Source organism: Gavia stellata, chromosome 24 (assembly GCF_030936135.1).
Source record: "Gavia stellata isolate bGavSte3 chromosome 24, bGavSte3.hap2, whole genome shotgun sequence".
In the NCBI taxonomy this organism is placed as follows: Eukaryota; Metazoa; Chordata; class Aves; order Gaviiformes; family Gaviidae; genus Gavia; species Gavia stellata.
In genome coordinates, this window is record NC_082617.1 from 11741893 (window position 1) to 11768887 (window position 26995).

Below are 26995 nucleotides of genomic sequence, written 5' to 3' on the forward strand. Positions count from 1 at the left end.
AGGATTACTGAACTGTTTCTTTTTGTGTTTTCTCTTGGAAGCAATGAAGGAAATCTACTTGTGGGCCTGTTTTTTCCATAAGTCATTGGGATACTGGAATACAAATGCAGTTCAAGCGCCCGTGCCAAGGTAACGCTGTATCGTGCTGTTAACCAGACACAACTACTCCAGCCACTCGGCGTTCCTCAGGCAGACTGCAAGAGTCACAACATGAGAAACTGGAAACAGAAAAGAAGCGACTTGCCTTGACACAGGCTCAGTTTCTGCTGCTACTGCTCTCCAGGAAAAAAAAAAAGCCATCCACCGAACCCCCAACCCGCTTTCTCGGGCGGGCGGCAGACCAAGCCTGACTTCTGGTCAGCCACGGCCCTCCAGGCCGGGCAGGGCTCTCCGCACAGCACCTCTCCTCTGGAAGCAGCTGCTTCCTTGGCTTTTACCGACCGCAGATGGCCACCGGCTCCTGAACGCGTTCTTCCCGGTAACCGGGAAAATAACGCTGCGGGACAGCCCAGCCGAGAGCCTGCGCAGCTTCCCAAAACCATGCTCAAACGCCAAGTCCTTTGCAAAAGCGGGGCAGGCCGCTGCCTGCGCCCGGCCCGGCCCCGCCGCTCCGCTCCCCGGCCCCGCCGCCCCGCTCCCCGGCCCCGCCGAAGGGAGGGAAGGCGCAGGTACCTGTAGCGTCGGGCCGCGTCCCCCCGCTGGCACCCGCGGCCGCTCCTACCGCAGCGCACGCCGCGGCCTCTGGCTACGGACCTAGAGAGGGGAGGAGAGCCGCCGTGAGCCGCCGCCCGGGCCTGGGGTCGCGCCGCCCCAGCGCCGGGCCGGGCCCGGCCGCCAGCCGCGCCCCCCGGGCGGCCCCGCGACCCGCCGCGCCCCCGGCCGGGCCGGGCCGCCCGCCGAACCCGGCCCGCGGCCGAGGCGGCGGCGGGGGGAGCGGGAGCCGCGGCCCGCTCCGGACACCGCTCCGGGGCCGCCGCCCGCGCCCCGCCAGCCCGCCGGGACCTACAGCCGCCGCCGCAGCCCAGGACGGCGACTCGGAACCGCATTGTTCGGCCGCCGGAAGCGCTCGCGCGCCCTCCGCCCCGCACCCGGAAGCGCCTGGCGGGGCGCCCGCCCCCTCCGCCCGGTCACGTGGTGGGCGGCAGCGGCGGCCCAGGCCCGGCACCGGTTGACGGCGGCGGCGGCGGGCGGGGTAGGTGGGGCTCGCGCTGCCGGCGGGGTCTCGTCCGCCCCGTCCCTCCGCCCTCGGGCCGCCCCTCTCCCGCCGCCGCCCGGCGGCCCCGGCCCGCTCCCGCGGCGCCTGCCAGGTGCGTGCGGGCGCTGCCCCGCCGCCGCTCCCCGCCCCTGACCGGCGAGAGGCGTGCGGGAGCTGGCGGCCCTCCTGCGCCCCGTTACCGGCGCGTCCCTCCCCTGCCCCCCGGGCCGTGTCTCCCTCCTGGTGCGGTGCCCTCCCGCCCCCCTGTCCCCTCCGCCCGGCGGGGGCCGCGGCCTCGGCGCGGAGCCTCCCGGCAGCGGGCGCGGGTGGCGGCGGGAGCGGGGCCCTGAGGCCCCCCCGGCTCGCACGGGGCCGGGCGCTGTCGGGTCCCGGGGCCGCGTCCCGGGACGGGCGGGGGGCGCCGGGCTGGGCCCGTCCTCGCCACCCCCCCTGGCTCCGGGTGGGGGGGACGGGGGCACCCGCCTCGCTCCCCCAGCCCTTCCAGCCTCGAGCGCCATCGGTGTTCCCGGGACCCCTCCGAGCGCGTACCGGAGCCGCCCGGTGTCCCTGCCGCGGCGAGGCCGTCCTGTCCCGGGCTGCGCCGGGCTCCTTTGGGACTGACGCTGATTTACCGGCCAGGCGGCCGCGTTCCCTCGCCGTGCCCTGGCTGCGCCGGTTGTTGCCTGTTGCTTCCAGGTGGATCCTAAAATGTGGGACTTCACCGCGTCCAGACGTCTTTACTTGGTTTATGTACCGTAACCTCCGTGTTTCTGTCGGGTTTTTTTTCCATCTTGTCGGCAAGGACGTGTTTGTTTCACTTAAAACATCCCCAGAAGATACTTTTTACGGGCTGGCGGTGCCAGTCAGGGATGAAAATTCAAGTATAAACGAACAGACTATGCTAAGCTAGTTTAAAAACATGTGTCAGCAAAAATCAAACTGGTAGACATAGACCTTGTGGTTTTTGTCTGTGTGCTTTTGCCTGTTCAAGGCATTTTGGGGGAGAGAAGGGGAAAAATACTCGGGAGAGGTTTGGAGAGAGGGACAAGATCATGTTTATTTCTTAAATACAAGTTGGAACTCAAGTACTGCTTACCTGTACTCATACAGATACAGCTCAGTCTATATTCCCAATTTTATTCTACTTACAGGTTTTGTTAAAGCACAACCTGATGGCATTTCTGAGATTTTTGGCTACTTTATTAGAAGATGCATAGCTGCATGGACTCTCCTGTTGTTGATTAAATTGCAGAAACACTGTATTTTTTTTAAATGCCTCTACTTAACATTAAAAGGTCAAGGACCTGAGCAAACTTAGTTTTGTGTACACAGTAAACAAATTAGCAAATGGAGCTTGGCATAGGGTTTCCTTTCTTTTTCCAAATCCAAGTGCAGACAGCTTTTAGTAGCATGCACTGAATGTAACTCTCCTGTTTCCAGTTCTTCCACGGCATATTTTTAAAGTGCTGTGCTTGCCTGGTAAGCATAACTCTGTTTCTGTTTGAATCCTAATGAGAGGGGAACTCCAGAAATATCTAGAGCATCATCTTCAGAGTGTGTTTAGCCTCTGGCTGCACCGCCTTTATCCCAGCCTCCAGCCTGTGTTGTGTCCTGCATGTCCCGGCTCCCCTGTGCAGGCAGCACATGGATGTGCCTGATGCTGGTGGAGCATCAGCCGCGGAGCATGGATAAACCAGCCGTTCATAGTTTATTCACTCCAGCGACATTCTTGTGATGGGCTAGCTAAGGCAGTGTCAGCATTTCTTTTATAAACCACGGTTTCCCAGGACCTGCCGCATGTTTCTGGGATTGGAGAATTTGCTTATTACAAGAGCCTCAAATTAGAGTTTTGTCCTCTGAGCAGATGGTTCAAATTAAGATTAAAAGCAAAATTATGTTGGCAATAACTATGAATCTGCTAAGGAATGTTAACAAAGATTGCGTTAGCTTAACTCTTGTGTTTTGTCTGATTCTTGGGTTTGCATACAATGGCCAGCTTCCTGAGATCTGTGCTTCTCCGCTCTTGAGAATAGGAGGGGGGTGAAATTTGAGGCAGCATTATCTCCAAATAAATACTGTTTTTTCTGGCTCTTGAGGTTAGTGGGAACATCTGTGGCTGTCAGTGTGTTTTACAATGAACAGAAAAGTTAGTATTGTCGTTGCTATTTTTTATTAATTACTCTCTATAGTCATCCTAAATCTTTATTTTCACATGCAGTATTTCACTTGGCTTTCTTGCTTCATTTTGAGTGCTAAATACTTCTCGTTGCTTTTGAGAATGTGTTTTGCACAGGGAAGGTGGGTAAAGATCAAACGTGATTATGCAGACTAATCATGTGATATGTGAGAAGAAAAAGGATGCTAGTGATTGATCTTTCTCATATGTTTTTTTCCCCAAAGCTGCAATAAAATACAGGTGGTGTGTATGTGCACAAAAAGTCAAACCACAGCTTCTTTCCCGCCTGTCTGTCAGTGTGACTTCACTTTTGCTCTTACATCTCTTATGTGGCTCAGACTGAAACACCTGGCACGACCACCTGTAATGATGGCATTGTGCTGTAGCATTTTCCAGGCTTTTTTCAGGACTCACTGTGTGTTTATAAAACAGTAAGTGTATGCAATGCGAACTGTGAAGGTAAAAAAAAATCGCAGATGTCAAAAACTTAAAGAGCTAAGAGTCCTAAAGAATGCTGGCTTATTTGTCATAAACCAGCTTTGTGAAGTACATTGTAAAGCTTCTGAACTCTGCTACAAATTCCACTTTTCACCCACACTAAGATGCTAATGACGAAAACTGGGGAAGCAGAACTTTGTATGTGTAAATTGAACTGTACTGGATATTATTATTAAGTTATGCATAAAGCCAGAGGAATAGAAACAGAAAATACGTTATTTTCAGTGAATCAGTTTGCATTGGGTCAGGCAGCTCAGTGTCTTGGCTGTGTGCTACGTCCTTGTTTTCCATATTTTTTAACATTATACATGGTGGTTTTATATTTTAGGGGATAGTGGATATAGGTTTATTTTGCATGCCAACCTTTGCTGTTCAAGGTAGCTTCTTGAATTATAATATTGCTGTATTGTTCTTCTATAGCTGGTGCATTCTTCATCAGATATACTGTAACTTTGTGGAATTGCTATAGGAACTGCAGCTGAAGTACAAAAGCTGAGAAAGATATGAATGGGAGAGAAATCTCTTTTCCTCTCTCGTTTGCATACCTGTTCTCATGCATGCATTTTCTGCCCTGAAAACCCAAAACTTAAGTATATTTTGTGTTGTATTCCGCTCTAAATTCAGTGCTAAGGGTGCTACACCTGCTGTTGACTTAAAGGTAACTGCTGTTTTAAACAGTCCAAGAAGTTCACAGCTGCAACATTGATTTTCCTGCTTATCCTTTGGCTTTTTGTGTGGCTGTGGATGTTCTGAACACCGGAAAACGGGAGCCCCTTGGAAATGGAGTGAGACCAGCCATAGTTACAAATGTCTTGCTTCACTTGTTGCACGTGTCTCAAGGTGGCATTCAAGCCTCTGTCTCTTGCAGTAATGTAAAACGGAAGGGTTTCTGGATTTCTTTTTTCTATACTGTTTGCTTTAAGCTCTTTTAAATTCATTCTGGCAGTACTTACAAGGAAAATTTTGATCACAAGTTGCAGGTCAGGTGCCAAATACTTGGGAGAGGATAGGAAAGTAAAGGATAAATACTTTCTAAATCTGTGTAACTAATCTTGAACTTTGATAGGTTTGTTTTCCAGTTGTTTTGAGATTTTAGCATGGTGAATGGTGTCTTTGCTGTACCTTTGCACGTTATCTTGAATAGAGAGAGTAAGGTACGTTGCTACTGTTGTTTGTTTGCTTTAAAGATAAACAAGAACATTTTTAAAAAGATAGTTTGAGTCTTGGACTCACATTGTAGCGTTGTATAACAACAGCAAGCATAGGGTGAAGGTGAATTGAAAGCAGCGCCCCCAGAGCCAGCCGTGTTGCCTTTCTCATTTTGCAGCTTTTTCCAGTGGTCTTTTGTGTGAGGAGAGGCCAGGATACCCATTTAATTACACAGGTGAGCAAAGAAGTAAGTTGTTAAAAATTTGCTTCTTAGTGTATGCCTTTTACCTAGACACTCTGTCTCCTGTAGAGGTGTAAAGACACCTTCAGGCAAATACTACATTACTGTGGTATAGTTTTGTGTCAGGAACTAAACTATGCTGAATTCAAAATATTTTTTTGATTTTTTTTTTCATATTTTATTTATGTTGAAACAAACCAAAGTTTCTTTCCTCGTAAGGCACGAGACATTGGCTTCTGCTGAGAAACGTTAAAACTTGAGATCTGTACTTGGCTGGGGTCTTTTTTCCTAGGTCTCTAAACTGTGAGAACAGAAAGCTTCAGTTCTTAGACAAGTTGCAGGTATTACTAAAGAGCTCTGTCACCACTGTTTGTTCTTGCTTTTTGATTCCAGAGCAGTCATAAGCCTGCCGCACTTAATTGCTCTGCTGGTCTTTGATGTGTGCCCTTCTAGGCTGGCCCATATTTTAATGAGCTCCGAGGCTTCTGTTGTTGATTCTGCCATTGTGAGTTTTCGGATTCAGGTAAAATGATCCACGCGGTAATCTGCAGGGAACAAAGTGATAGCAAGGAACAGAGGAAATGAAATGCATGCAAAGGAAAGTATGGGAATATGGAAATTTTGATTAACTTCAGGTAATATTTTAGCATTTTTAGTATTTTAAGACTGTGCTTTTGACCTCAAATATTTGAGCATTAATCTGATGAACTCTGTGGCTGATTCCAGCGCAGTTGGGTAATTGAGCCTTGCTTGCTGATGTATCACTAATAAACAAAAGCTTCTTACAGTAGTCTACTGCATTGTCCCCTTTCCTGTGCTCTCCTATCTTGTGTAATTTCAGTGAGACTTTTGCTCAATGTAAGGTTGGCAAAGTTGGGCTGATTGGGACCTTCTGCTGTTGCAATTCTGTATTGTGAAACTGGTTAGGCTGAGCCAGCTGTGATCCAGGATCAAGTGTGGTGTCTGTTTACACCACACTACTAAAAAAAGGAGTATGCAAAAGCACAGCATACTTTAATTGAAGTTAATGTTGGTGAAAGGTGTCAGATTGAAAGACTTTGGAAATAGGCGAAATTAACACTTCAAGACGGATGCACTATACCAAATTAAATTGCTAAATTGATCCTTGCCTGGATGATCTTTACAGCTGCTTGTGATCAAAGCCCGCTCTTCTGCTCATATTGTCTTAGTGTGGCAGATGAGTTTGCACTGTTTGAATGAAAACAGTGAAGCCAAAGGGATATTAAGTGTTGAAGCTTATTTTTATTCTGTGTTTCAGTATATTTGATTTAGTTATTTTCAGATGATCTGTGTATTATGTAGATGGTGCAATAAGGAACTGCTATGGAAATGTTTTCATATGTATTCTTTAAACAAAAAGCATCTTTAGAAATGAGAACTCTGCCCTACCTTTAAGGTACCTGCGAGTAATACCTGATAGAAGCATACAGTGGGTAAAACTTTTCAAAGTATCTAAATTTCTCAGCCAGCAATTCTCATGGAAAGTCAGTGGATCTTAAAATGTTTTTTTGGAAAGGATATATAAATATCTTACATGCTTTTGAAAATGAAACCCAATAATCATAGGTACATTGTTATTCACGAACAACCCACATCCGTTCTTCCTCTGGTACACTGCTTCAGTTGTCCAGCGAAACATGTTTCAGGACCATGAAGCGACTCGGTCGGGAACATAATCAGGTTAAAAATAACCCATAGGAAAAAAAAATGTCTTGTCCTCCTGGCAGATTTTCAAGTCATATCGGTGGCTGTGGAGAGAAGGGTATCGATAGAAATAAAAGCAGGCTTTGCTATTTTTGGTGCATTGTTCTTGGTTCAGCGAGGAATGCGATGAGCCGTGCTTGCGGATATGCCAGGTTTCTCTGTTGTTCGGTTGCTCTGTTGGAAGCCAGGTTGGGACAGTGCTCCACTGAATGGAAGGCAGAACTTGAGGCTGAAAAAGCACTTGGGTTCGGTCGTGCTTGGGAGTATGTGAAGACCCGAGCCATTGTGATAAGGGTATATTTGGGTTTCTGTGAAATTTAATCACTCATTTTTATCACGGCAGTCTGTTCTGAGCCACAGATTCTGAGAATCTGTGCTGTAGAGTTCAAGGTGTGCAGCTGAACTTCACCTTTTGTTCCTTTCTTCAAATGCCTCTCAGTGCCAGTTCCAGCTTTTTAAAATCCTCTGTTGGCTCTGATTCTCAGTACTGATCCAGCCTACGCTGTTCTTCCTGCTTCTTGGAAGTCTTTTCTTTTATTGTTCCTTACAGTACAGAAGATTCAGCATAGAATCATAAAATCCTGTGTGTCCCAAGGTTTTAAAGCATCCTTACCACAAAATATCAAGAGTTAGATCTAACTCTTGTTTTGGGGGAAAAGAATGTGACTGCAGCATACAGTGAGCTCCGATAGCTACAAAAGCAATTTTTGCATGAACATAGGTGAAGGCAGACAGATTACCTGAAGAAAGTAAATGGACTTTATAGTTCTGGCCTTAATACGAGTCCTTTGTCAGCAGGCGTAATGTATGTTCCAAAGGCCTGTTTTGTGCTGTGTGTAGAAAATGGTGCCAGACATAATCATGAAATGCTGCAAAAAGATTTATTAACATCCCTTTTGTGAGCTATGGAAACCAGTGCTCTAATAGTAGCGTGCTTCTTAGCAAAATCAAAGCAGGACCATGAGTGTACACTGACAGAAGAGCTGTAACTTGGTTATGCTGTCAGATGTGTTACTTTTTATAACTAGTCAGCAGGTTTCTGAAAAGAAACGTTTGAGCATTTTAGCATGAAGTTTTATATAAGTATTTTTATGATTTTTGTTTTTCAGGAGTTTATAACATATTTAATCTCATTCATGAATCGAACTTCCTTTTTAAGTCATGGATGACAAGGCTTCTGTTGGAAAAATCAGTGTCTCTTCAGACTCGGTATCCACTCTTAACAGTGAAGATTTTGTCTTGGTTTCCAGGCAAGGGGATGAAACACCATCTACAAATAATGGTAGTGATGATGAAAAAACAGGACTGAAGGTAAGAATCAATAACCTGAGTTTGTTCCCTGTTCTTCTAAATCAAACTAACCATAGAGAGCTTAAAGAGGGACTTCTTTATTGTGGAAAACTTGACAGAAGGGAGAACTTATGCAAGAATCGGTTTTGCCAGTGATTTCTGCATTACTTTTGCTAATGTCAGAGGTGATAATTAGGTTTTGAGTAAGAGCTCTCTCCATCACTACCTGTGGGGTTTTTTCCCACTTCGCAGAATCCTTCATGAAGTGCTTAGGATGAAACAGACTGACTGTCAAGAACTTAGAACTGTGATTTTGTCACAGCTTTCAGATAGAAAGCAATATTAACATACACTTGATTTGACCATATCTGTTAATTCAAACATATATGAAAGTTTTCCCCAATGTGAAATGTTCTCTTTAAGAAATGTAGAAGTGTAGTTATAACTAACAACTTGGCATGAATCTGAGAATACAAGCCTGCGTGGTAGGCTTGTGTGAATTGGAAGGACATTGGCATCTTCTCACTTTTAAAAGTGCTGTTCTGAAAAGAGACCCTTCTCACTCTCTTTTTTTTTCTTTTTTTTCTTTTTTTTTTTTTTTTTCCTTTTTTTTCAGGGGGGAGCTACTTAAAATCTTTCATCCCAATTTGTATTTCAGCAGTCTTTAAGCAAAGTGGCACAAGCAAGGTGGTCACTCCAAATTCTGTCATTTTAATGTATTGAGAATTGGATCTTTCCTAGAGTGAGTCAAGTTAGTGTGTTCTTTGTGGGAGATGGAAAGAGATATTCCACCATCGCAAGAGACTGAAGTCTACAGTGACATCTATGTCTTCAAAATAATGTCTTTAAAGATGATAAGAAATCACGTGTTGTGCCTGTTGGACTGGGTGTTCCTCTTTTCCTTAGCAGCAGTTGTTACAGAGACTTTATTGAACATTTCTTGATGTTTTTGTTCATCTTGCTTTTACCTCCCAACTGCTTTGTTTGTTTTTCTTGCATTGCTTTGAGTCCTGGACAAGACATGCCATTATAGTGGCTATTTTCTTTTACATAGGACTTCAAGCTAATTCTGTTGGTTAAGTCTCAAGATCTTACTTTTGCTTAATCTGGCAGAAATGTTCACTTACATTTTACTGCTTTTGCAGAAGATTGCCACTTAACGTCATAGGATAGTCTCAAAAAATTTGAAATTTTCTTACCAATCAGCCCGGTGTTCTATAAAACCCAGTGAAAGACTGTAACCTCATGCTTGTCCTTCTAGGTGCTGCAAATACTAGCAGCTATAAATACTTAAGAATTCAGAATAGTCTCCATAGTGGTGCTCACCTTGAGAATGCCTGCGTGGCAGTGTATGGGATTAGCTCCCAAGCTTGTGATGCATCATTTGAGACCCCAGGAGACAGGGTCAACCAGATTTTCCATTCCGTCCTGTTATTCCCAAAGGAAGTTTGGAAACATGAAATGCCGTAGTCTGCAACACTTCTTGCTCCACGTGGAAGCTATTTGTATTGCTGGTCTAATGATTGCCTTGTTGTGGCTGTCCTGCAGTGTTTGTATGACACGCTATATCTTGTTTAGTACAAGCAAAGACATTGAAGAGACTTGAATATAAAGTCATCTTCAAAAAGCTTGCAAATATTTCAGAGAAGAATGTGCTTAATGAATTTCAGACCAACTCCTGAAATTTACTACTTAAATTTTCCTCATGAGTTTACTTCCAAGGTGGTTTATAAAATGCTGGCTACTGGTATGCTGTTCTTCTTGACGAGGAAAGAAGAACATTAGCACTGCTGCCTCCTGATCATCAACAATTGTAAAATAAAGTTACGCTGTTCACTGATTTGGCACTGAATGTCACAGAGCTTTGCAGGTCTTAAAGATAAGCTGCTTTATGAATTTGGTGCCGAGACTGAGCACAATCCTTGAACAAAGTGATTCACCTTGAGCCTTTCAGTATCCTGGCGTTTTGAGAGTATGTGCTGTTTCGTTACTGGCTGCAATCTGAGTGATTAATGGAAACATTATACCTTTGATAAGCAGTCAGTGCGCAGTCTAAATTCTCCCATACGGGGATCTTCCTGTTAACCTCCTTCCTTCTGCTTAAGGAGGTGAAAACTTTTAACAGAGGAAATGGGAAGAATTTTCAGCTGTTCTTAGGGACAGAAATTGTCTTTTGGCATTATTCTACAAGAAAAGAGACATACTATCCTAGAATATGCCTTTGTTCTTGGTATCTTTTTTTTTTCAGCTTGCAAATGGTCATTTGGTAGCCAGTTTTACGGTATTATTAAACTGTTTATTGTGTGCATAGATAAGTGCAGTTGTGAAGGTTGTTGGAGGTATGTTAAAAGTACTGTCACAGTGATATCTGAAAGTGTTTAAGCAGTATATGGAAAATTAATATTAACGGTACAACATGAGAACCAAGGTTATGTATCTCATAGGAACAAATGAGATGAGTGTTTTAAGGGAGAAGCAATTGCTTTGGTACTTAATAACTAAGTTAATTTGTTTGTATATGTCAAACCCCATTTGCTTTGATGTGCCCACTAAGAAAAGCAGAAAATAAGTTCAGGTTCATATTTGAGCAGGTGTCTTTCTCTGATGTTCTGTTTCTTTAGAAAAGCAGTTTGAGAATCTTACATTTGCTAGGCGCAGTCTGAGGATGGTGCTAGAAGTTCAGGCTTGTGTTTGCTGAATGTGGTAGCCTGCGAAATTTGTAAATCAAATCTAAGGCTCATTTAAAATTTGTTGATATGCTATAGTTCTAAGTAACAATGCTGTGAACTGAATTAATGCACATTTTTATTTTTGTTCTTTCTCAAGTCCAGACAGAGCAATATTTCTTCTGAATACAATCATGAACCATATTGTTCTTCAGTTGGTCATAATTCATAAATTTTGCTTTTTGTCTTTGCTGAAATACATGGTTCAAACAATTTAAAAAGGAGTTGTCTGTGATTATTTTCCAGAAATATAATTTGCTAGCTGTCTCTGCTTTCCAGTATTGTTTCTGTGTCTGCTGTTGCCCACTGCCAGTGGGACTGAACTGGATTTATGAAAGCCTTGCTTCTGGAGCACGCTGTAGAACAGGAGTTCTTGAACTACACGGTACAACGTGGCCTCTCACAGCAGAGGCCAGCAGCACATGCGTCAGGAGAAGGGAATAGACTGCAGTTCTGATAAATCCCCTGTGTGGCTGTAAAGGAAGTTCGCTACATCCTATTTAAAGGTTAAGTAAAATTAGTTTTCAGTTTTGTGAGAAATGGAGAAAACGATGATTAGGGTAGATGGTTTCTTTCCTCTATCTCAAGCAAACCTATATGAAGCATTTATTAGATCCACCTTGTTTATTCTTCCCTTCTGCCCTTAGTTCTGCTGCACTTTGCCATGCTGCCTCTTTTTTTTGGGTTGCAGCAAAGTTTCAAGCATGTTTACATCTTTATGTGCCCTGTTCCCACGATGTGGTGGATTTATATGGTTGCATAAGAGACTTCGGTTGATGTGAAGTTGGTCTTGGTTTGTATTTTAGGCCTCGCTTCTCGGGCAGCTGGCTTGTTGCATTTGACTGTTAGGGCTATGAGAACAGCAGAGCTCCTCCAGTCCAGAAGTATATTGACTGTGTCTTTTAGAATTCTCTTTTGAGGGTAGTCTGGGCTGAGAAGGAAGGCTTTCGTGGAGGGATTCTTTTAAATTACTTTTTAAACGAAGATTTTGATGATGAGGTTTTAGAATATTTACGAGACAGATTTTTTACATGCCTATTTCCTGTCACACCATAAACAACTTGGACTCGTGTTTTACCTGTCACTAGTATTTCTAGGAGCTTCTATTTTCAAAGTCATGTTTTATAGGGCAGTATCTAGATATAAGTTATTGATACTGATTATTTTGCCAGATACAGTAGATCACCATTCAGATGTTCAGACTTTTTTGGCTTGTAATCTTGATGGAATAGAGCATTTTTCATGTGCATTTTATGTTAATACCATTACAACATTTAATTCTCGCTGGATATAAATTCCTCACCTTTCTTTCCCAAACCTAAACTGAAGTCTGTTTAATCACTGTGAGTAAAAGCGTGAGAGATGCAGGTTTTTGTCAGAATGAATATTAACTTCAAGTTTCATAGAAAACAGGTCCTGTACACTAGAAGTTACTTTAGGTTTTTTAATATATAGTCTTTAATGGGTCTGGCAGAACATTATAATTGATTCATTATATTTTGTTGCAAAACATACAAACTGTGTACAGTAAAGTAACATGGTGCATCTTCCATCGTCATCGTCTTTCTGACGAATGCCTGCAAAGACCTGAATAATAAATTTGATACTTAAAAGGATTATGCCTTTGATGACCGCATGCTTGTGCAAGATTTTTCATTGCTTCCATGATGAATCATGCAAATGAATACTAAAATTATTGGGAGGAAAATGCAAATCTGTGTATTCCTGTAACTAGTTACAGGTTACGGATAGTTCTGTGGATGTACGGCTGAGGAAGGCAGTTACTCTGTTCCACTCCTGGCAGATGATCCCAGATAGCAGATGAATGTATTTTAACCCATACTAAAAAAATCACTTTGAGCGTGAGTTTCAAGAGCATAAACATCTCACAGATTTTTTTTGTTGTCGTTGTTTAGATTCTGTAGTAAAACAGTCACTAAGTTACTACTTTTTTTTTTATGTCCCTCCTGCCTCTAGGATCTTGTGTGCTTGCTGGTTTTTTCATTACGTGTGAATTTCACTTTTTGCCTCCTTTCTTCTGAAGAACAAGGATCTGGGGCTTTTCTTCTCTTAAAGTAATTGTATTCTGCTCTATTCTAGAGTAATTCCAGGACAGAAGTTTCCCTTCTTTGTTAATATTCTTGTATATTAATTAGTTATTTTTCACCAGAAAACTAATATGCAGTTTACACCTTTAATGCAATGTAGATAGTGGCTGCAGATACAGATAATTATTTGGAGATTGTGGGTCTGATTGTGAAAGAGAAGACAGCAAGTAAACTTCATGTTTCTTCCTTTTCCCTCTGAACTGACAAGTTTGTCTTTGGGGATGCGATGGAAATGATCATATGTCAGAATTTGACTTGGCTGAGAGACCTCTAATCTCGCTGTAATTATTCTTGAGGCGTCCCTGGTGGAAAGGCACGTACAAATATTTAAGTGACATGTTTTGCTCATAGTATATTTAGTTCATTGCAAGGCTCATCCGTGTGCATGAAGCGTTATTTCAAGTGTTATTCCAGTGTTATTTCAGCACTCTTAACTGGACTTCAGGTTGATTTATTTACTGTTAAAATGTGAGAACCTTGGCCATTGCTTCAGGTACTTTCAAGATAATTTAATTTTCTACTCTGAGAATGCTAGTTTTGAGGCAGATGGAATTTGCTTCAATACTGAGATTGTGTTACAGGCAGATTTCTGTCTGCTCTGTATTCTTCCTCCTGTTTTTAACCACTTCCTTTCTTTACTATCTTATTTTACAGATTTAAAAAAAAGAAAATTTTCTTTAATAAGATTTCATTTACACTCTTGTTAAGAACTTGGGGTAGTTGCGCAATTTGCATTTTATTAGCTTGCATGTAGCATCTTAAGTCAGTAAGCTTATGGAGATGTAAGGGTATAGAAATGCCTGTCTGCTCATAGGGGTGAGTTTTGGTGCCAACAATAATAACCAGCAGCAGCTGAAGTGTTGGGACCAAGTACCTTTCTCTGACTGCCATCTGGTAAAATACTTCTGTAAACTCCATTTTCATGCTTAATTTCTAAACTATGTAGAGCATCAGTCACTTCCCTATTAATTGCAGAGGAATGGACAAAGAGTTTCCTTAGATACAGTATCTAAGAGTTTCCTGAAATTAATGTCTTCATTCTCTTTCTACCTTAGGACCTAATTTTGCACCATTTAGGTTGCTTGATGCTTTCATGTTGACTTCAATGAGTGCGAAGTCAGGCTGTGGAGGAGTGTTAGGAAATAAACCAACACCACCTCTTCTCTTCAGCATGACGGCATAATCCTGTTCTGGATTCTTCTCTTCCTGTGAAATCTTGCTATGTTACCCTTGAACCATGTAGCATATTTAATTATATTTAGCCTTTTCTCATGCTATTCTGAGAATTGTCATAGACCACTGTACTGTGGACGTATGTAAGTTTCTTCTGTCATAAGCTAGTCTTTGTAGTTGGTGATTAAAGACTAGTTTGAAAGTAGTCTCACTTTTTCCAGCGCTAGAAAATTCCTGCTTTGAGCTTGTTGATTTGTTAAAGCAGGGAGGATATAATCTGTACTGGTGAGCATTTGCACATTGTAGTTTGTGTTTACGGTTGTAACTAGGTTAAATTTGTTAACTGCTGCTTTGGTTGGCAGAAAAAGCCATATGAGTGACCCTGTGCCTGAGGAGTATTTTTTTTTCATTTGAACAGTTTTTTTTTGTGTCCCAACTCTGTTTGTGGCTCTTAGATTGTGGGGAATGGAAGCGAACAGCAGCTGCAGAGGGAGCTTGAGGACGTGCTGATGGACCCACCCATGGAAGATCAGTCAAGTGACCGGGACCATGGAGAAGAAGTTAGAACTGATGGAGATGGGGAAGAACCTGTTGTCCTTGAAGCTTCAGCATCCTCTACCATTAACCCAGTGTCGGTGGCAGGACTCCAGAAACCAGAAATGAGTTTGCCAGTGAAACCATCCCAGGGAGGTTAGAAAAAAAAATGGGGAATGCCTGGTGGTATCTTATGAGCTAGCTTTTTCTGAGGAAAGGAAGGAGAATTTAGGTACAGGTGTGTCCACCAACCTTTCCCCATTTCTCCCGTTATAATCACCTAGTGCAGTAAATGCCACTGTGATGCAAGAGTTAACATATGCTGAACTGTCCTCTCTTCTGAAAACACTTGCTATACTAGCCGTGAGATGTGTGCAGAAATATTATGCTTACTTGCCTGGCTGTATAAAATATTAGTCTGTTTAGCTCATCTATGCATCTTATTGCTGTCATGAAAAGTGGTGCACTCTTATATTTAAAAGAAGCCCTCTGAGTGAGCTAGTTGTAGAGTTGGGATAGCTGAGTTGCTCTCTGCCATCAGTAACTCACTCTCAGGCAGGGTTTTGCTATGGTATTTTGGTGTGACCTGACTTTCTGTAATGTGTTTCTTGGTCATTTTTGTCATTTAGTTAGTGATGAGTCAATCTCTGATAATTTACTTACATACGCCTTGTCTTGCTTCTTACGTTCAACTTTGTGTTTCACCCTAGACTGTGAGGATTTGAGCCCTTTTACACCTATGACGGATGAGGACAGCGTGGTGTTTAGCAAGCTCACCTACTTAGGCTGTGCCTCTGTGAATGCTCCCCGGAGTGAAGTGGAAGCCCTCCGAATGATGTCCATCTTACGAAGCCAGTGTCAGATTTCTTTAGATGTGACTCTGTCAGTGCCTAATGTCTCTGAAGGAACAGTGAGGTATGAAGCTCACTCAGGTGTACTCTGTGACTTTGTGCATTTAATCTTATTTCCTTTTAGCAAAGGAAACAAGCTAGCAGTTTACCGGGGAAGAGACATGAGCAACTTGGGCTTTTGTTTCGTGGAAAAAGTGTGTTTTAAAGAGATATGAGAAAAGTGGTGCTTTGAATTTGTTTACCAAAGACATTTTATGTCCACGGATCAGTATGAAATATTGTGATGATTGAAGGTGTCTGGAAAGCCATAGTGGGAGTGGTTATTGACGAACACTTTGGATATAGCCTGGTATTTAGTTTGTAAGCTTGGAAAATGACTGATACACAAGGCTTAACAGCGATGAGGCTATCCACTGCTGCATATTAGCGTAGCTTTTTGAAGGCTAAGTCCTGAAAACTGTAGGGAAGTTATTGGTGGAAATGTCTGTTGAATTGTACTTTTTTATGCTGTTCAATTTAAATACAATTATTCTGGTCAAGCTTTGCAGTAAATGACAGTCAGGAGCTAGTTTCTTTGTGATGTACTTTCTCCAGTAGCTATGAAATTCTTAAAGCTTGCAAGTTAATATCTGGGTGAAATAATTCTTCTAAAGGTGCAAGCTTTGGTTTTTTTCCTCTCTCTCTTTTAACAGACTTTTAGATCCTCAGACAAACACAGAAATAGCAAATTACCCAATCTATAAGATCCTTTTCTGTGTACGAGGGCATGATGGAACCCCTGAAAGTGATTGCTTTGCTTTCACTGAAAGCCACTACAATGCAGAACTCTTCAGGATTCATGTCTTCCGATGTGAAATCCAAGAGGCTGTAAGTTGAATCTTTTTGTCAAATGATAATTATGTATATGTAAACATTATTACTGAAATGAAACTGAAGTATTTTAGGCACTTTAGAAGTAATGTAATTCATCACTTTTGGCTTTTTTCTACCCCAAGTTAAGATAACTATAGAAACCTCAGATATGAAATAAGAATGCACATTTAATAGTTTATCCTTTCCAGAAGTGTAGAAAACCAGTTAATTAGATGCTGAAACTGAATTATTTTTGCACAATTACTTGTCATTCTGTTCTTCAGTGAAAACTCAGGTAGGTTTCAACTGCTGCATTCTGTATGTCTGTAGATTTCTAATCTTTGGTGCCGTCTAAATGCAGGTGAGCCGAATACTGTACAGCTTTGCCACTGCCTTCCGTCGTTCTGCCAAACAAACTCCGCTCTCAGCCATTGCCACCCCACAGACTCCAGACAGTGATATTTTCACCTTTTCTGTGTCACTGGAAATCAAGGAAGATGATGGGAAAGGTTATTTCAGGTATAGATTCTTCATTCCTGTGCATACAGCATCTGGTTCTGTTGGAAAGTGGGTGAATAGAGAGTGTGAGTCTGAGGTGGTCCCTAAATTCCCTTTTTGAAAGTTTCCTATTCTAGTTTAAATGAATCATAGACACAAATATTTTGGGGAAGTAAAACAGTGATGACCCTCTGGACTATTTCATCTTGGTAGTTGAACTGAACCTGGTGCTACCTGCAAAGTGCTTTTTCTATTTTGTGTTTTTCTTTTGTCTTTAAACCCTTTTCTATGCAATGCATTTTAAGGTGCGTTCAGCTGAATTACTGCTGAAGCTGAAAATGCGTCATTGTGGCTGTGCTCTCATATACAGAGTTGTGCGTGTTTTTGGCCAGGTTTTCAAAGGTGCTGAGGCTGTGTGAATACTGCAGGAGGCACAAGGGTGCATAGTTTTAATAAAGTCCCATGAAAGAAGGCAGAGAAAATTAGAAACTCTGAAAAATTCAATTTTTTAAATAATTTTGCTGATCCCTAAAAGGTAAGTTACTCTCCAGAGAAGTATTCATCCAAATCTGTTTGTCGCAAGACACATTTAATATCTAGTACAGGACTATTAGTGCTTCATCAGCCGAGAGCTTGATGATCAAGATCTCAGACTTGTTCCCACATTGCTATACCAGAACTAAATAAAGGTGTAGTTGTCCGTAATGTGTTTTTTGTCTCCAGAGATCTGGCTCTGTATGCAACCCGTTGTCAGAAAACGACCATACAGTCATGAATTTGTGATCAGCAAGTGTCTAGAATTTAATGTAATAATATTATTTAAAACCCTTTCTTAAATAGTTGTTTACTTACAGTCATAGGAAAGATCTTAGTGTAGAGGCAGAAGGTTCAAATTGATAGGAGCATAAAGACCACATTGCATTTTAACTTTGGTCATTAGGTTTGCTTTTGCTCCATGAATGGGATAAATTCAATTCAATCTTTCTTAAATATGTTGAACAGAGAAAATTCTCTAGGGAAGTTTGAGAGCAGAATGTAATAGAACAAATCATACACACTGGGCTTTTTCTTCTTTACATGATAGTGCTTTGGTAGTAACTGGAGTTGCGTAGTTCAATCTGAAATCTTCCAGTGCTGCCCAGGAAAGGTAAATTTCTTGAATGACAGTGCGTACGTAGACACGCTGTTATTTTTATGCTAGTAAAAACTCAGCTTTCCTTATTTCCCCCTTGTGATTGCAACTTCTAGTTACATCATGCATTTTAAGAATATGAAGGATAAATCCTTCATCCCTACCCATTTCCCCATGATTTCTTAGGGTTGATCTCTGTATTAGTTATTGAAAGCAGAAAAGAAGGCAGAATTCAGATTTGTTATCAAAGATCAATATTAGTTCTCCTTGGGTTTGCTATGATCTGTTTCATTAAAATGCTTACCTGTTCTGATCTGTAGTGTTTCTTTAGCAGTATCAAAAAAGCTTTATGAACAAAGCTTGCCTCTGTTTCTAACTGGCTCCGTTTTCTGACCGAGTTCTCAAAATTTAGTTTAATTTTTCCTCTGTTTTTTTTTTTTTCCTGAACCAGGTGTTATTAGTAAGTGGTGGTGTAGGGCGAGAGTATTAGAGCAGCTTTTCATGTTGTGTTGGCTAATGCCGTTTTCATGTTAAGTCTGATGGTGGATAACCTTGGTTTCTAAAAAGACCTTTTTTAGTTTATGCTAAAAAGGTTTTTTTTCTGCTTAGCCTATACACAGTGCCCTTAGATGTTTTATGTAACCATTTATAGTGTTCTGTAATTGCTGAAGTGTCTTTATTTCAGTACAGCATGTCTGCCAAGTACTCTTACTTGTTGAGCACATTGGCTTCTAGCCACAGCTTCAGAGATGTTTCTCTTCTTGGATTTACATCCAGCTCAAGTTTTATTTATTAAATAAATAAATAAATTCCAGTTAATAATCCAGTATTTATTTGGCACTCCAAAGGACGGCTCAAGTGTTGAAACTGAAAAATTATTTAGCTCAGGGCCTGAGCCTGAAAGATGCTGTCGGGTCCTGGGCTTGGATGCAGCAGCAGCCGGTGGGCTGCATGGCATGTGGAAGCATGGCTGCAGCACGCAGTGGTACCCCAGGTGAAGTTCAATCTTGCTGGCTTGGTACTGATGTCAGCATAGCCACAGTAGTGCAGGTAGTGTAAGTGAGCCTAGGATTTGTTGCTTACATGGTTTCCAGAAGTTGTGCTGCTAAGAGCTATTTCAGTCCTAACCGGCTCGGGTATGTCAGCTTGGACCTCAGCCTTTGCTATGGAGATGTATCCAAAGATCTCTTCAGCCACAAAAATATAGTTGCATTAGGGCTGGAACAGGGCATTTGTTTAAAAGCTATGTACCTACTCTGTACAAGGTGAAGAAAAGTGGATTTTTGCCTCCAGCTAAGCAGAATCGTACCTACATTGGGTGTACAGTACAGGTTTTAGTTCAAATAGCAAGCCTTCTCAGTTTGACGCTAATCCTCATATGACCCTTTGCGTGCAGACCCATACTCACCTGGAAGTTGAGAGAACACTGTCCACACACTCAGTCTCTGATTTCAATCTTCAATGTACCTGACCCTGTCTTGGCTCATCTACCTTCACTTGTCACCCTGGGTCACTAGTAGTGCATTTCTGTCGTGCCGGGGAAATGAGGTCTGACTGCACGTACTGGCTCTAAGTATGTGAGTCCACTGTCCTGGCCCCGGAGACAGAACTCCTGCTGACAGTTAAAGGCAGTCTGCCATTCCCTGGCCTGGGTAAGCACCTGCTGTCAGAAAATAAACACAGATTTTACTGGAGGTGTGAAACTATGGGTAATACTCCATAGTCCATTTTGCAACTCCCGGGGGTAACAATGCATAGTTTGAAAGTCTGAAATAAAATAAGGATTTTTTTTTTTATATCCAAGGGAAAAGTGAACATGTGGTTGATGTAAAAAGAAAGTCAAAACCCCACAGTCTCTATTTGTCCAGTATTCAGTGCAACTGTGCTGCTCGACAGGCAATATTGATGCTAAAACTTTAGTGTGTGTATTAGCATTGAAGTGTAATTTTAGGTTTTTCCACCGCAGCACACTACCCCCTCTTTGTGCAGCATTTAGGAGAAGGTGTTCTCTAGAGAAAAAAATTAGGGAAATAGTCTAAAGATTGGCGCACTTTCTTGGCTTGTTGGCTTATCATGTGCCCCAGCAGACACCTCCCTTGTGAAAGAAGCGATACGCAGTTTCTTAGAAGTAATTGCTTAACAGAAACTACTTGCATGTTACGTGCGTAATCAATGTTTAGAAACTTTCTTGAAATGCTGCTGGAAGTCTCACAACGCTAAGCCACATGGTATAAAACCACTTTTCATTTTGAAAGCTAAGTGTCCTTGGTTTTCACCTAATGATGATAAAATAACATCACCTACTTATGTTGCCATTTCTTTCATGTTACTGATTGCAGTGTGCAAGGAAGAAAGGTCTTGAGTGCTTTTGTGTAAGAAGCTGGCTTCACCAAGTCTCTGATGCTGTTTGTGATACATGCAAGGAATACAGATAAATGACACTCTGAGTTTTTTTTCCTTTCCTGGTAAATAACAGTGCGGTTCCCAAAGACAAGGACAGGCAATGCTTTAAACTCCGCCAAGGAATTGATAAGAAGATAGTGATTTACGTCCAACAGACAACTAATAAAGAACTTGCTATTGAGAGGTAATTTCATCGATTTTTTTAAAAAACTATTTATCTATTTGATGTTTTATGCTCTTTACTCTGAGGCAGCAGATTAGTAATTGTTCTATGAATACTCCATTTATGTGATTTAAGTCCACACCCCTCTCTTGAGTGGGGTTGTGCAGAAGATGAGATTGCTTCGTTCAGCGCATGTGTGGCAGGGAGCACAATACAGGTGCAGTCAAATCTTGCACAGATCTGGTTGTGGAATCAGTGGTCGCATCCCCTCTAAATACCCATTTCAAAATCTTTTTTAAAAAAAATACTGCTTTTATTTTCAGTGGCCAGTTTGTTTTAAATGCTGAGGCTATAATCAGGGTCTGAGTTATTTCAATTTGCTTTCCTTTCATCTCTGTTGCATCTGAGAATATGCAACAAAAGGTATGCTTTGAACCTGCCACAGTCTGGAATTCTAGAATACGAAGTGTCTGCGTAGGGAGGGGGAGATCTCAGACTTCAAATCTTTCCCTGCTTAGAAATAAACTAGCGGTTTTTGACTACTGCCAGAGTTCAGTGCTGCTCATGCTACTGAGAAAAGACACAGCTTCTGCCAACCTTTGCAGTCTGAAATGAAATGCAAGACTGTAGTAAACCCGAGGATGGAGTGGAATATACGTGTGTGGGCCAAAAGTCTTTGCAAAATGAAACCATAAAAAAACAGGTCCTTGCACTTCATCTGGAATTTCCTGATTCTTGTCTGTATCAAAGGGTAAATTCTATGCAAATATGTATTAATAAAAATAATTAAAAGAAGGGAAGAAGAATGCAGGCCAAGTTGTCCTGTGGGATAGGGAACCCTTGTTAGCAGTGTCTGGTTTACACTGTTCTTGCAAAGATAATTAACAACTTTCCAGGCTAATGTAGGCAGGGTAAAATCATATTGTAAATATGCTTATGAAATCTTACTCGACATTTTTAATATTGGCTTGACATTGTTTTGCTTGCCATGCTTGATGCTGCTTTCAAATGTCAAGGTTTGTTGACATCTGTTATTGGATTCATGGGCTGCTTGTGATGTATGACAGCGAATGTTTAGATAAGGAATGTTAATGGTTTGTTCATGAGTAAGTCTGATTTTTGCAGTTTAATTTTTTGCCTGGCTTTGCAGATGTTTTGGGCTTCTCCTTAGCCGTGGGAAAGATGTTCGGAGTGGTGACATGCACCTTTTAGATTTGGTAAGGATCTTTTATTAACAAAATTCAGTAATAATTTTGATTACGATTGTGCGTGATCTCAGGATAGACAGAAAAGGTTTAGACGCTTGTGCCTCCTTGTTGATTGGGATTGATGCTGTAGCTTATGCTATTGAGGGTGAGGCTCTGGGCAACTGGGTTGAATCCCTGCCTCTGCTACAGAGTTGGAATATGACGTGTTGCTTGGTTAAGGGAGTTGCCCAGTTTTGCAGTCAGTTAAGGTTCCGTGTTTCTTATTTCAGGCCCCTATTTTTGGAAGTACTGAATATTAAAGAGCTGTGCTTTGAACATAAAAAGTTTTATAGCACACTTATCACTGTAAAAAATTGAGGCCTAAGCAGCTTCAAATATAACACTGAGAATTAGCGGGCGCTTTATTTTTATGACTCGCTTTTCAATCTATAAAATGATGATGGAGATCATCTGACTTAAAAGTGTGTTGTGAAAACAAACTCGCTAGTATTTATGAAGTACATGCTTGTTACTGTAGTGAGTACCCAAAAAAGTCCAATACTACATGCATAGTTTTGCTTTTTACCAGGCTTTGGATTGCCCAGAAAGTAAGGTTGGTGGGAAGACAGACACACTGAACACTAAAGATAAAATATTTACTTGGTTCTTAATAGCTGAATAACATGTGTTTTGCATGCTGAATAAAGCTGGATCGCAAGATGTTTCACAGTAAAATTTATTTTATAAAATAGTTACTTAGGATAAAATAAAACACATCTGGTATAATAAAACATCATAGTGAAGTAGAAGGTATGTTAATGTGAAACATCTGCCAAGTTTACAAGTTCAGCAGTTTGTAAGAGAGCGTTCTGATTTAATTTGTTTTCTTGTATTAGAGGCAATGAACTACATCCCCGAAGTTCATGATTAAAGCCTTATACGTTTAAAAGCTTTACCACTCAGGCAGGTGTTTCTTTTTTTGGTTTGTTTCTTATGTTTTTTTGGTTGGTTTTTTTCTTTTCCAAACGGCAACAAAAAAGCAAAGCCTTTGCAGCTTGGAGTCCTGTCTTTCCAAGTACTTGGCTGTGATCTCACCTACACCTCTGTGAGCTGAAAGTTGCAGTCAAATGGCCACCTCCAAAATGAGCTATTGGTCTTCAGGTCTCGCTAGACAGATGTTCATACCACATACATACATAACAATTAGTAGTAATTGGCCTTCTTGTGTTATCAGCAAGGACACCAAAGATTGCATGGGAATGCTATTCTTGTCTTCAGAGATGATCTCTGTTACAGGAGTGTCACATGGATTTCAGATGCTTGCCCTTCTCTTGCCAGTGCAGTAGCTGTTTTATGGGGCTGAGACTTCATAATGTAGAGATTTCTTTAATTTAAATAAAAATACATAAATTTACCTTGTTTCCAGGAGTCCATGGGTAAAAGTTCTGATGGGAAATCATACGTGATCACTGGGAGCTGGAATCAAAAATCTCCACACTTCCAATTTGTAAATGAAGAAACACCAAAAGGTATGAACTTTGCCAGATGTTATTCCTAGCCAGGGCAAATGACTTACACCGTGGGCATCGGATTAATTCTCTTTTAAGATGAATCCCGCAAAAAGGCTTTCATAGTATGGGATATATTCTCAGAAAGCAGGATGCCAGATGTAACATAAAAATCTAAACAAAATTAGAAGGCTAGAAGAAAACTCCTGTGTTCAGTAATAATACCCTGTAAGAATAACTGTATCCCAGTAGGAGGCTGTATAGGTGTGGGGACAGGATGCAGGTGCTTTGCGCACCATTAGAGCTTCTTAAGAATCCCATTGAGAATTGCACTAAATGACTATTGCAGATTTTGTCTTTGGTTTCTGTGGTCAGTTCAGATTTTTCTGAATCCAAGTTTTTAATTAAAAAAGAAAAAGGATTCCTGTCTCTATGAAAGTATACTTCTATGGAAGTAAACCACTCCCAGCTGTAATCTGAAAATAGCTGATGCTGCATTGCTCTCTTGAGTCCTGAAACAGATCTGTCATTACTTCTTTTAAGATGTCAGCTGAATTATCATCTTTTCAATCTATTGTCACAGTTGCATGCCAAAGGTTGGGGAAGTTAATGGAAATTGACTGGGCAAAGTCATGGAAGTCAACTGCTGGATACAGTCTGCTGCTAGACTGAATGCCATCCCACCTAAAGGACACAATTTGTCACGTAGTACCAGAAGAGATCCCATAGGTCACCTAGTCCACTTACCTCCTTTTAGAGCATCATACTGTATAGTCAGTTTTCTGAATCTCACAGCTGAGATGGTCTTAAATGCTGCCTTTAATATGGTGGGACTTAAGTGTTGTCTAAGTGCCTTCTAAAAACAAAAAACAACTAAAATGTAATTAGGCTAGACGGCAAGAGATCTGCACGGTGAAGTTAAGTATACAGATCCTTTATAATGTTTAATGAAGATTTTTTGATGCATTTCAGTGGGATTTGAAAAAGCAAAATTTTTATTCTCTTTAACAAGATCATTTTCTTGCTTGAAGACTGAAGTTTCCTTACTCTCTAGTGAATAGTGCATAGTCATCTTATTTTCCTGTTTTGAAACTTCTAGGGTTTTGAGCTGTTAAATTAGAGAAAAAATCCAATTCTGAAAAAAAGTTTCTTTGTTCTTTCATGTTACGAGGAAAGAGGTTATAGAATATTTTGTTTGAAATACTTCTTTTAATACTATCACTTTGTTTTTTCTCTCCAGATAAAGTATTGTTCATGACTACCGCTGTGGATTTGGTGATAACTGAGGTTCAGGAACCTGTTCGATTCATTCTGGAGACTAAAGTCAGAGTTTGCTCACCTAATGAGAGATTGTTCTGGCCCTTCAGCAAACGTAGCTCTACGGAAAATTTTTTCCTAAAATTGAAGCAGGTAACACTTTAATAAGTAAATAAATAAAATCTACAGTTAATTTGGGATTTAGCAAGGTTGTTTTTCAAATGTAACTGTGGTACGGTCAGTTATATTGTTTCAAGACTTGAGAGGTAGATTTATGGTATAATGCTGAATAAATACAAATGCACTGGAGGTAAAGATGAATTGTAGTTATCAATGCCTGTTCGCAGATTAGAATTTCACTATGGTGGTTTCTCCCTATGGTTGGTAAAACCTTTACTAATATAATGTTCATATTTCAACATCTTTCTCCTGAATCAAAGAGGTACAATAAATGCTCTTCAATTTTAGAAAAGCTATCCTTCATTATGCTAATTGTTGCTGGCTATCTAAAGTTCCCATAAAAAGCTGGATGTCCTCATTTCAAAGCAAATTTTGATAGCTTTGATGAGGCTGCGAAGTTACATAGAGGCTTATGGATTTTCCAGCTAAACCACAGAAATAAAAGGAAGAGAGGATTTATCTACAAACTAGGGCTATGTTGAGAGTTGCTTGCATAAGGGTACAGTAGGGTAAGTACCTAAAATTAAGGGTTAAGAGAAAAAAAAGGCTTTACTATAATCCTGGTGACATGCTATCTGATATGTCACTAAATTGATTTTATCATACAAATCCAACACTTTTTTTGTTTACATGAGCAAACATCTGCCTGAAATTAGGAAAAAAAAAATTTTTGTGAAAGTCTATTTTCCCCCTTGTACATGGTTGCAAGCAGAGACTTCACACATACCCCAAGTTTCCTCTGGGGAAAAAAAAAATCCAAGCAACCACAAAAAATCCCTAGAACTTCTTAAAAACTTTTACTGTTTTTTCCAACTTACATTTTTACCCTATATACTAAAAAGGAAAGGATTATTTCTGTCCAGGATATTCATAATAACAGTAAAAGGCAATAACTTGGTCTCAAAATAAGGCTGGGAAGTTGGAGGTCCAAGTCACTAAAGAGATGATGTACTTGAAGTAGTTGCCATTCTCCTGCTTTAGAAATTATTGTTCTGAAATGAAAGTCCTGTGTAAAGAAATGGAAATATATAGAAGCAAATAACAATGTGGACATATGTGCTCTTTCAAGGTTTAATAATTCCGGGCACAGCCCAAAAAAGCAAGGTTGGAGTCCTGATTTCTTGGTAAGTGTTCTTTTTTAGGGAGATTTTGAATGAAGCAAGAGGCTTTTAGTAGTTCTTTTTGCGCTTGTCTTAAAGTGCTAGCAAATAATGGCATCTTGGTAGTAACAAAGATGAAGTTCACTAAGGATTCTTTTTTGTGTATGTCCTATTTTTTATATAAAAAATGAGTAAACATTTTGGAAACCTTCCTTCAAAATTTCCCTCAAATTTAAGGTGGAAAAATTCTTCATGGATGAGATCAGTCTTTTTATTTAGGATAACTTTGAGGTGAAGCATGGAGATTTTGAACAGTTAAGGCTGTTGGGCTATAAATATTCTGCAACCTCCAGAAGGTGCCTTTTCTGTTTGGCAGTTTAAAGGAAGCTTATCTTACTTAGCTAATTCTGTATCTTTTGTCTTACCAAAGTCACAGGCATTGTGACTTATCTTAGCTAATTCTCTTTTTTCCACAGGCACTGTCAGGTTGTCCAACTTCCAGTGTTTACTAATGGAAGATTATCAAAATTCATAGTGGAAGCAACAAATATAGAATGTACTGCCTGATAAGCCTGGAAGGGAAACCTGTTTCTATGGAGTCATGATTAGCCTATTAAAAATACAGCTGTGTAGAATTGGCTTATCTTACTTTGGCCATGTTTCTTTATTCGGAAATGGTGAAAGCAGAGGGGGTTTATTTGCTCAGATTCCATTTAGTAATTTAGTCATTTTAGTTTTGATGCATTTCTCTTCATTTTTAATACTCCAAAGGATAAAACTGAGCACTGGCAGCTTAATGTAGGGTATAATTATAAATCTTATTTCCCTCTTTTCTTCACCTTCCCTTTTCTACTCTGTATTTTTATTCATTTATGAAAAAAAAGTTCTAAATCCTTAGACTGTATTAAAATTTTAGAACCACTTCACAAAGAAAAATCTTCCTTTAAGGAAAGGAAGGTATCAAAGCACTGAAAATTGAGGAGAAAACAGCCACATAATAGACTTTAGAACTCAGCAACTTGTGTTCCTGCAGCTATGTATATACAGAT

The 26995-nt window shown here is 40.8% G+C and overlaps 1 protein-coding gene across 1 annotated transcript in view; it reads left to right on the forward strand.

The window, feature by feature from the left end:
• The first annotated feature begins 8112 nt into the window (after positions 1-8112).
• RABGAP1 (RAB GTPase activating protein 1) overlaps positions 8113-26995 on the forward strand; it is a 68451-nt gene continuing 49568 nt past the window's right edge. The window contains exons 1-9 of the mRNA XM_059828659.1: positions 8113-8295; positions 14737-14971; positions 15526-15730; positions 16359-16533; positions 16880-17037; positions 20625-20735; positions 21865-21931; positions 23328-23430; positions 24650-24819. Of these exons, the coding sequence (XP_059684642.1) occupies positions 8146-8295; positions 14737-14971; positions 15526-15730; positions 16359-16533; positions 16880-17037; positions 20625-20735; positions 21865-21931; positions 23328-23430; positions 24650-24819 (1374 nt within the window). The 5' untranslated portion in view covers positions 8113-8145. The remainder of the gene's footprint in view (positions 8296-14736; positions 14972-15525; positions 15731-16358; positions 16534-16879; positions 17038-20624; positions 20736-21864; positions 21932-23327; positions 23431-24649; positions 24820-26995) is intronic.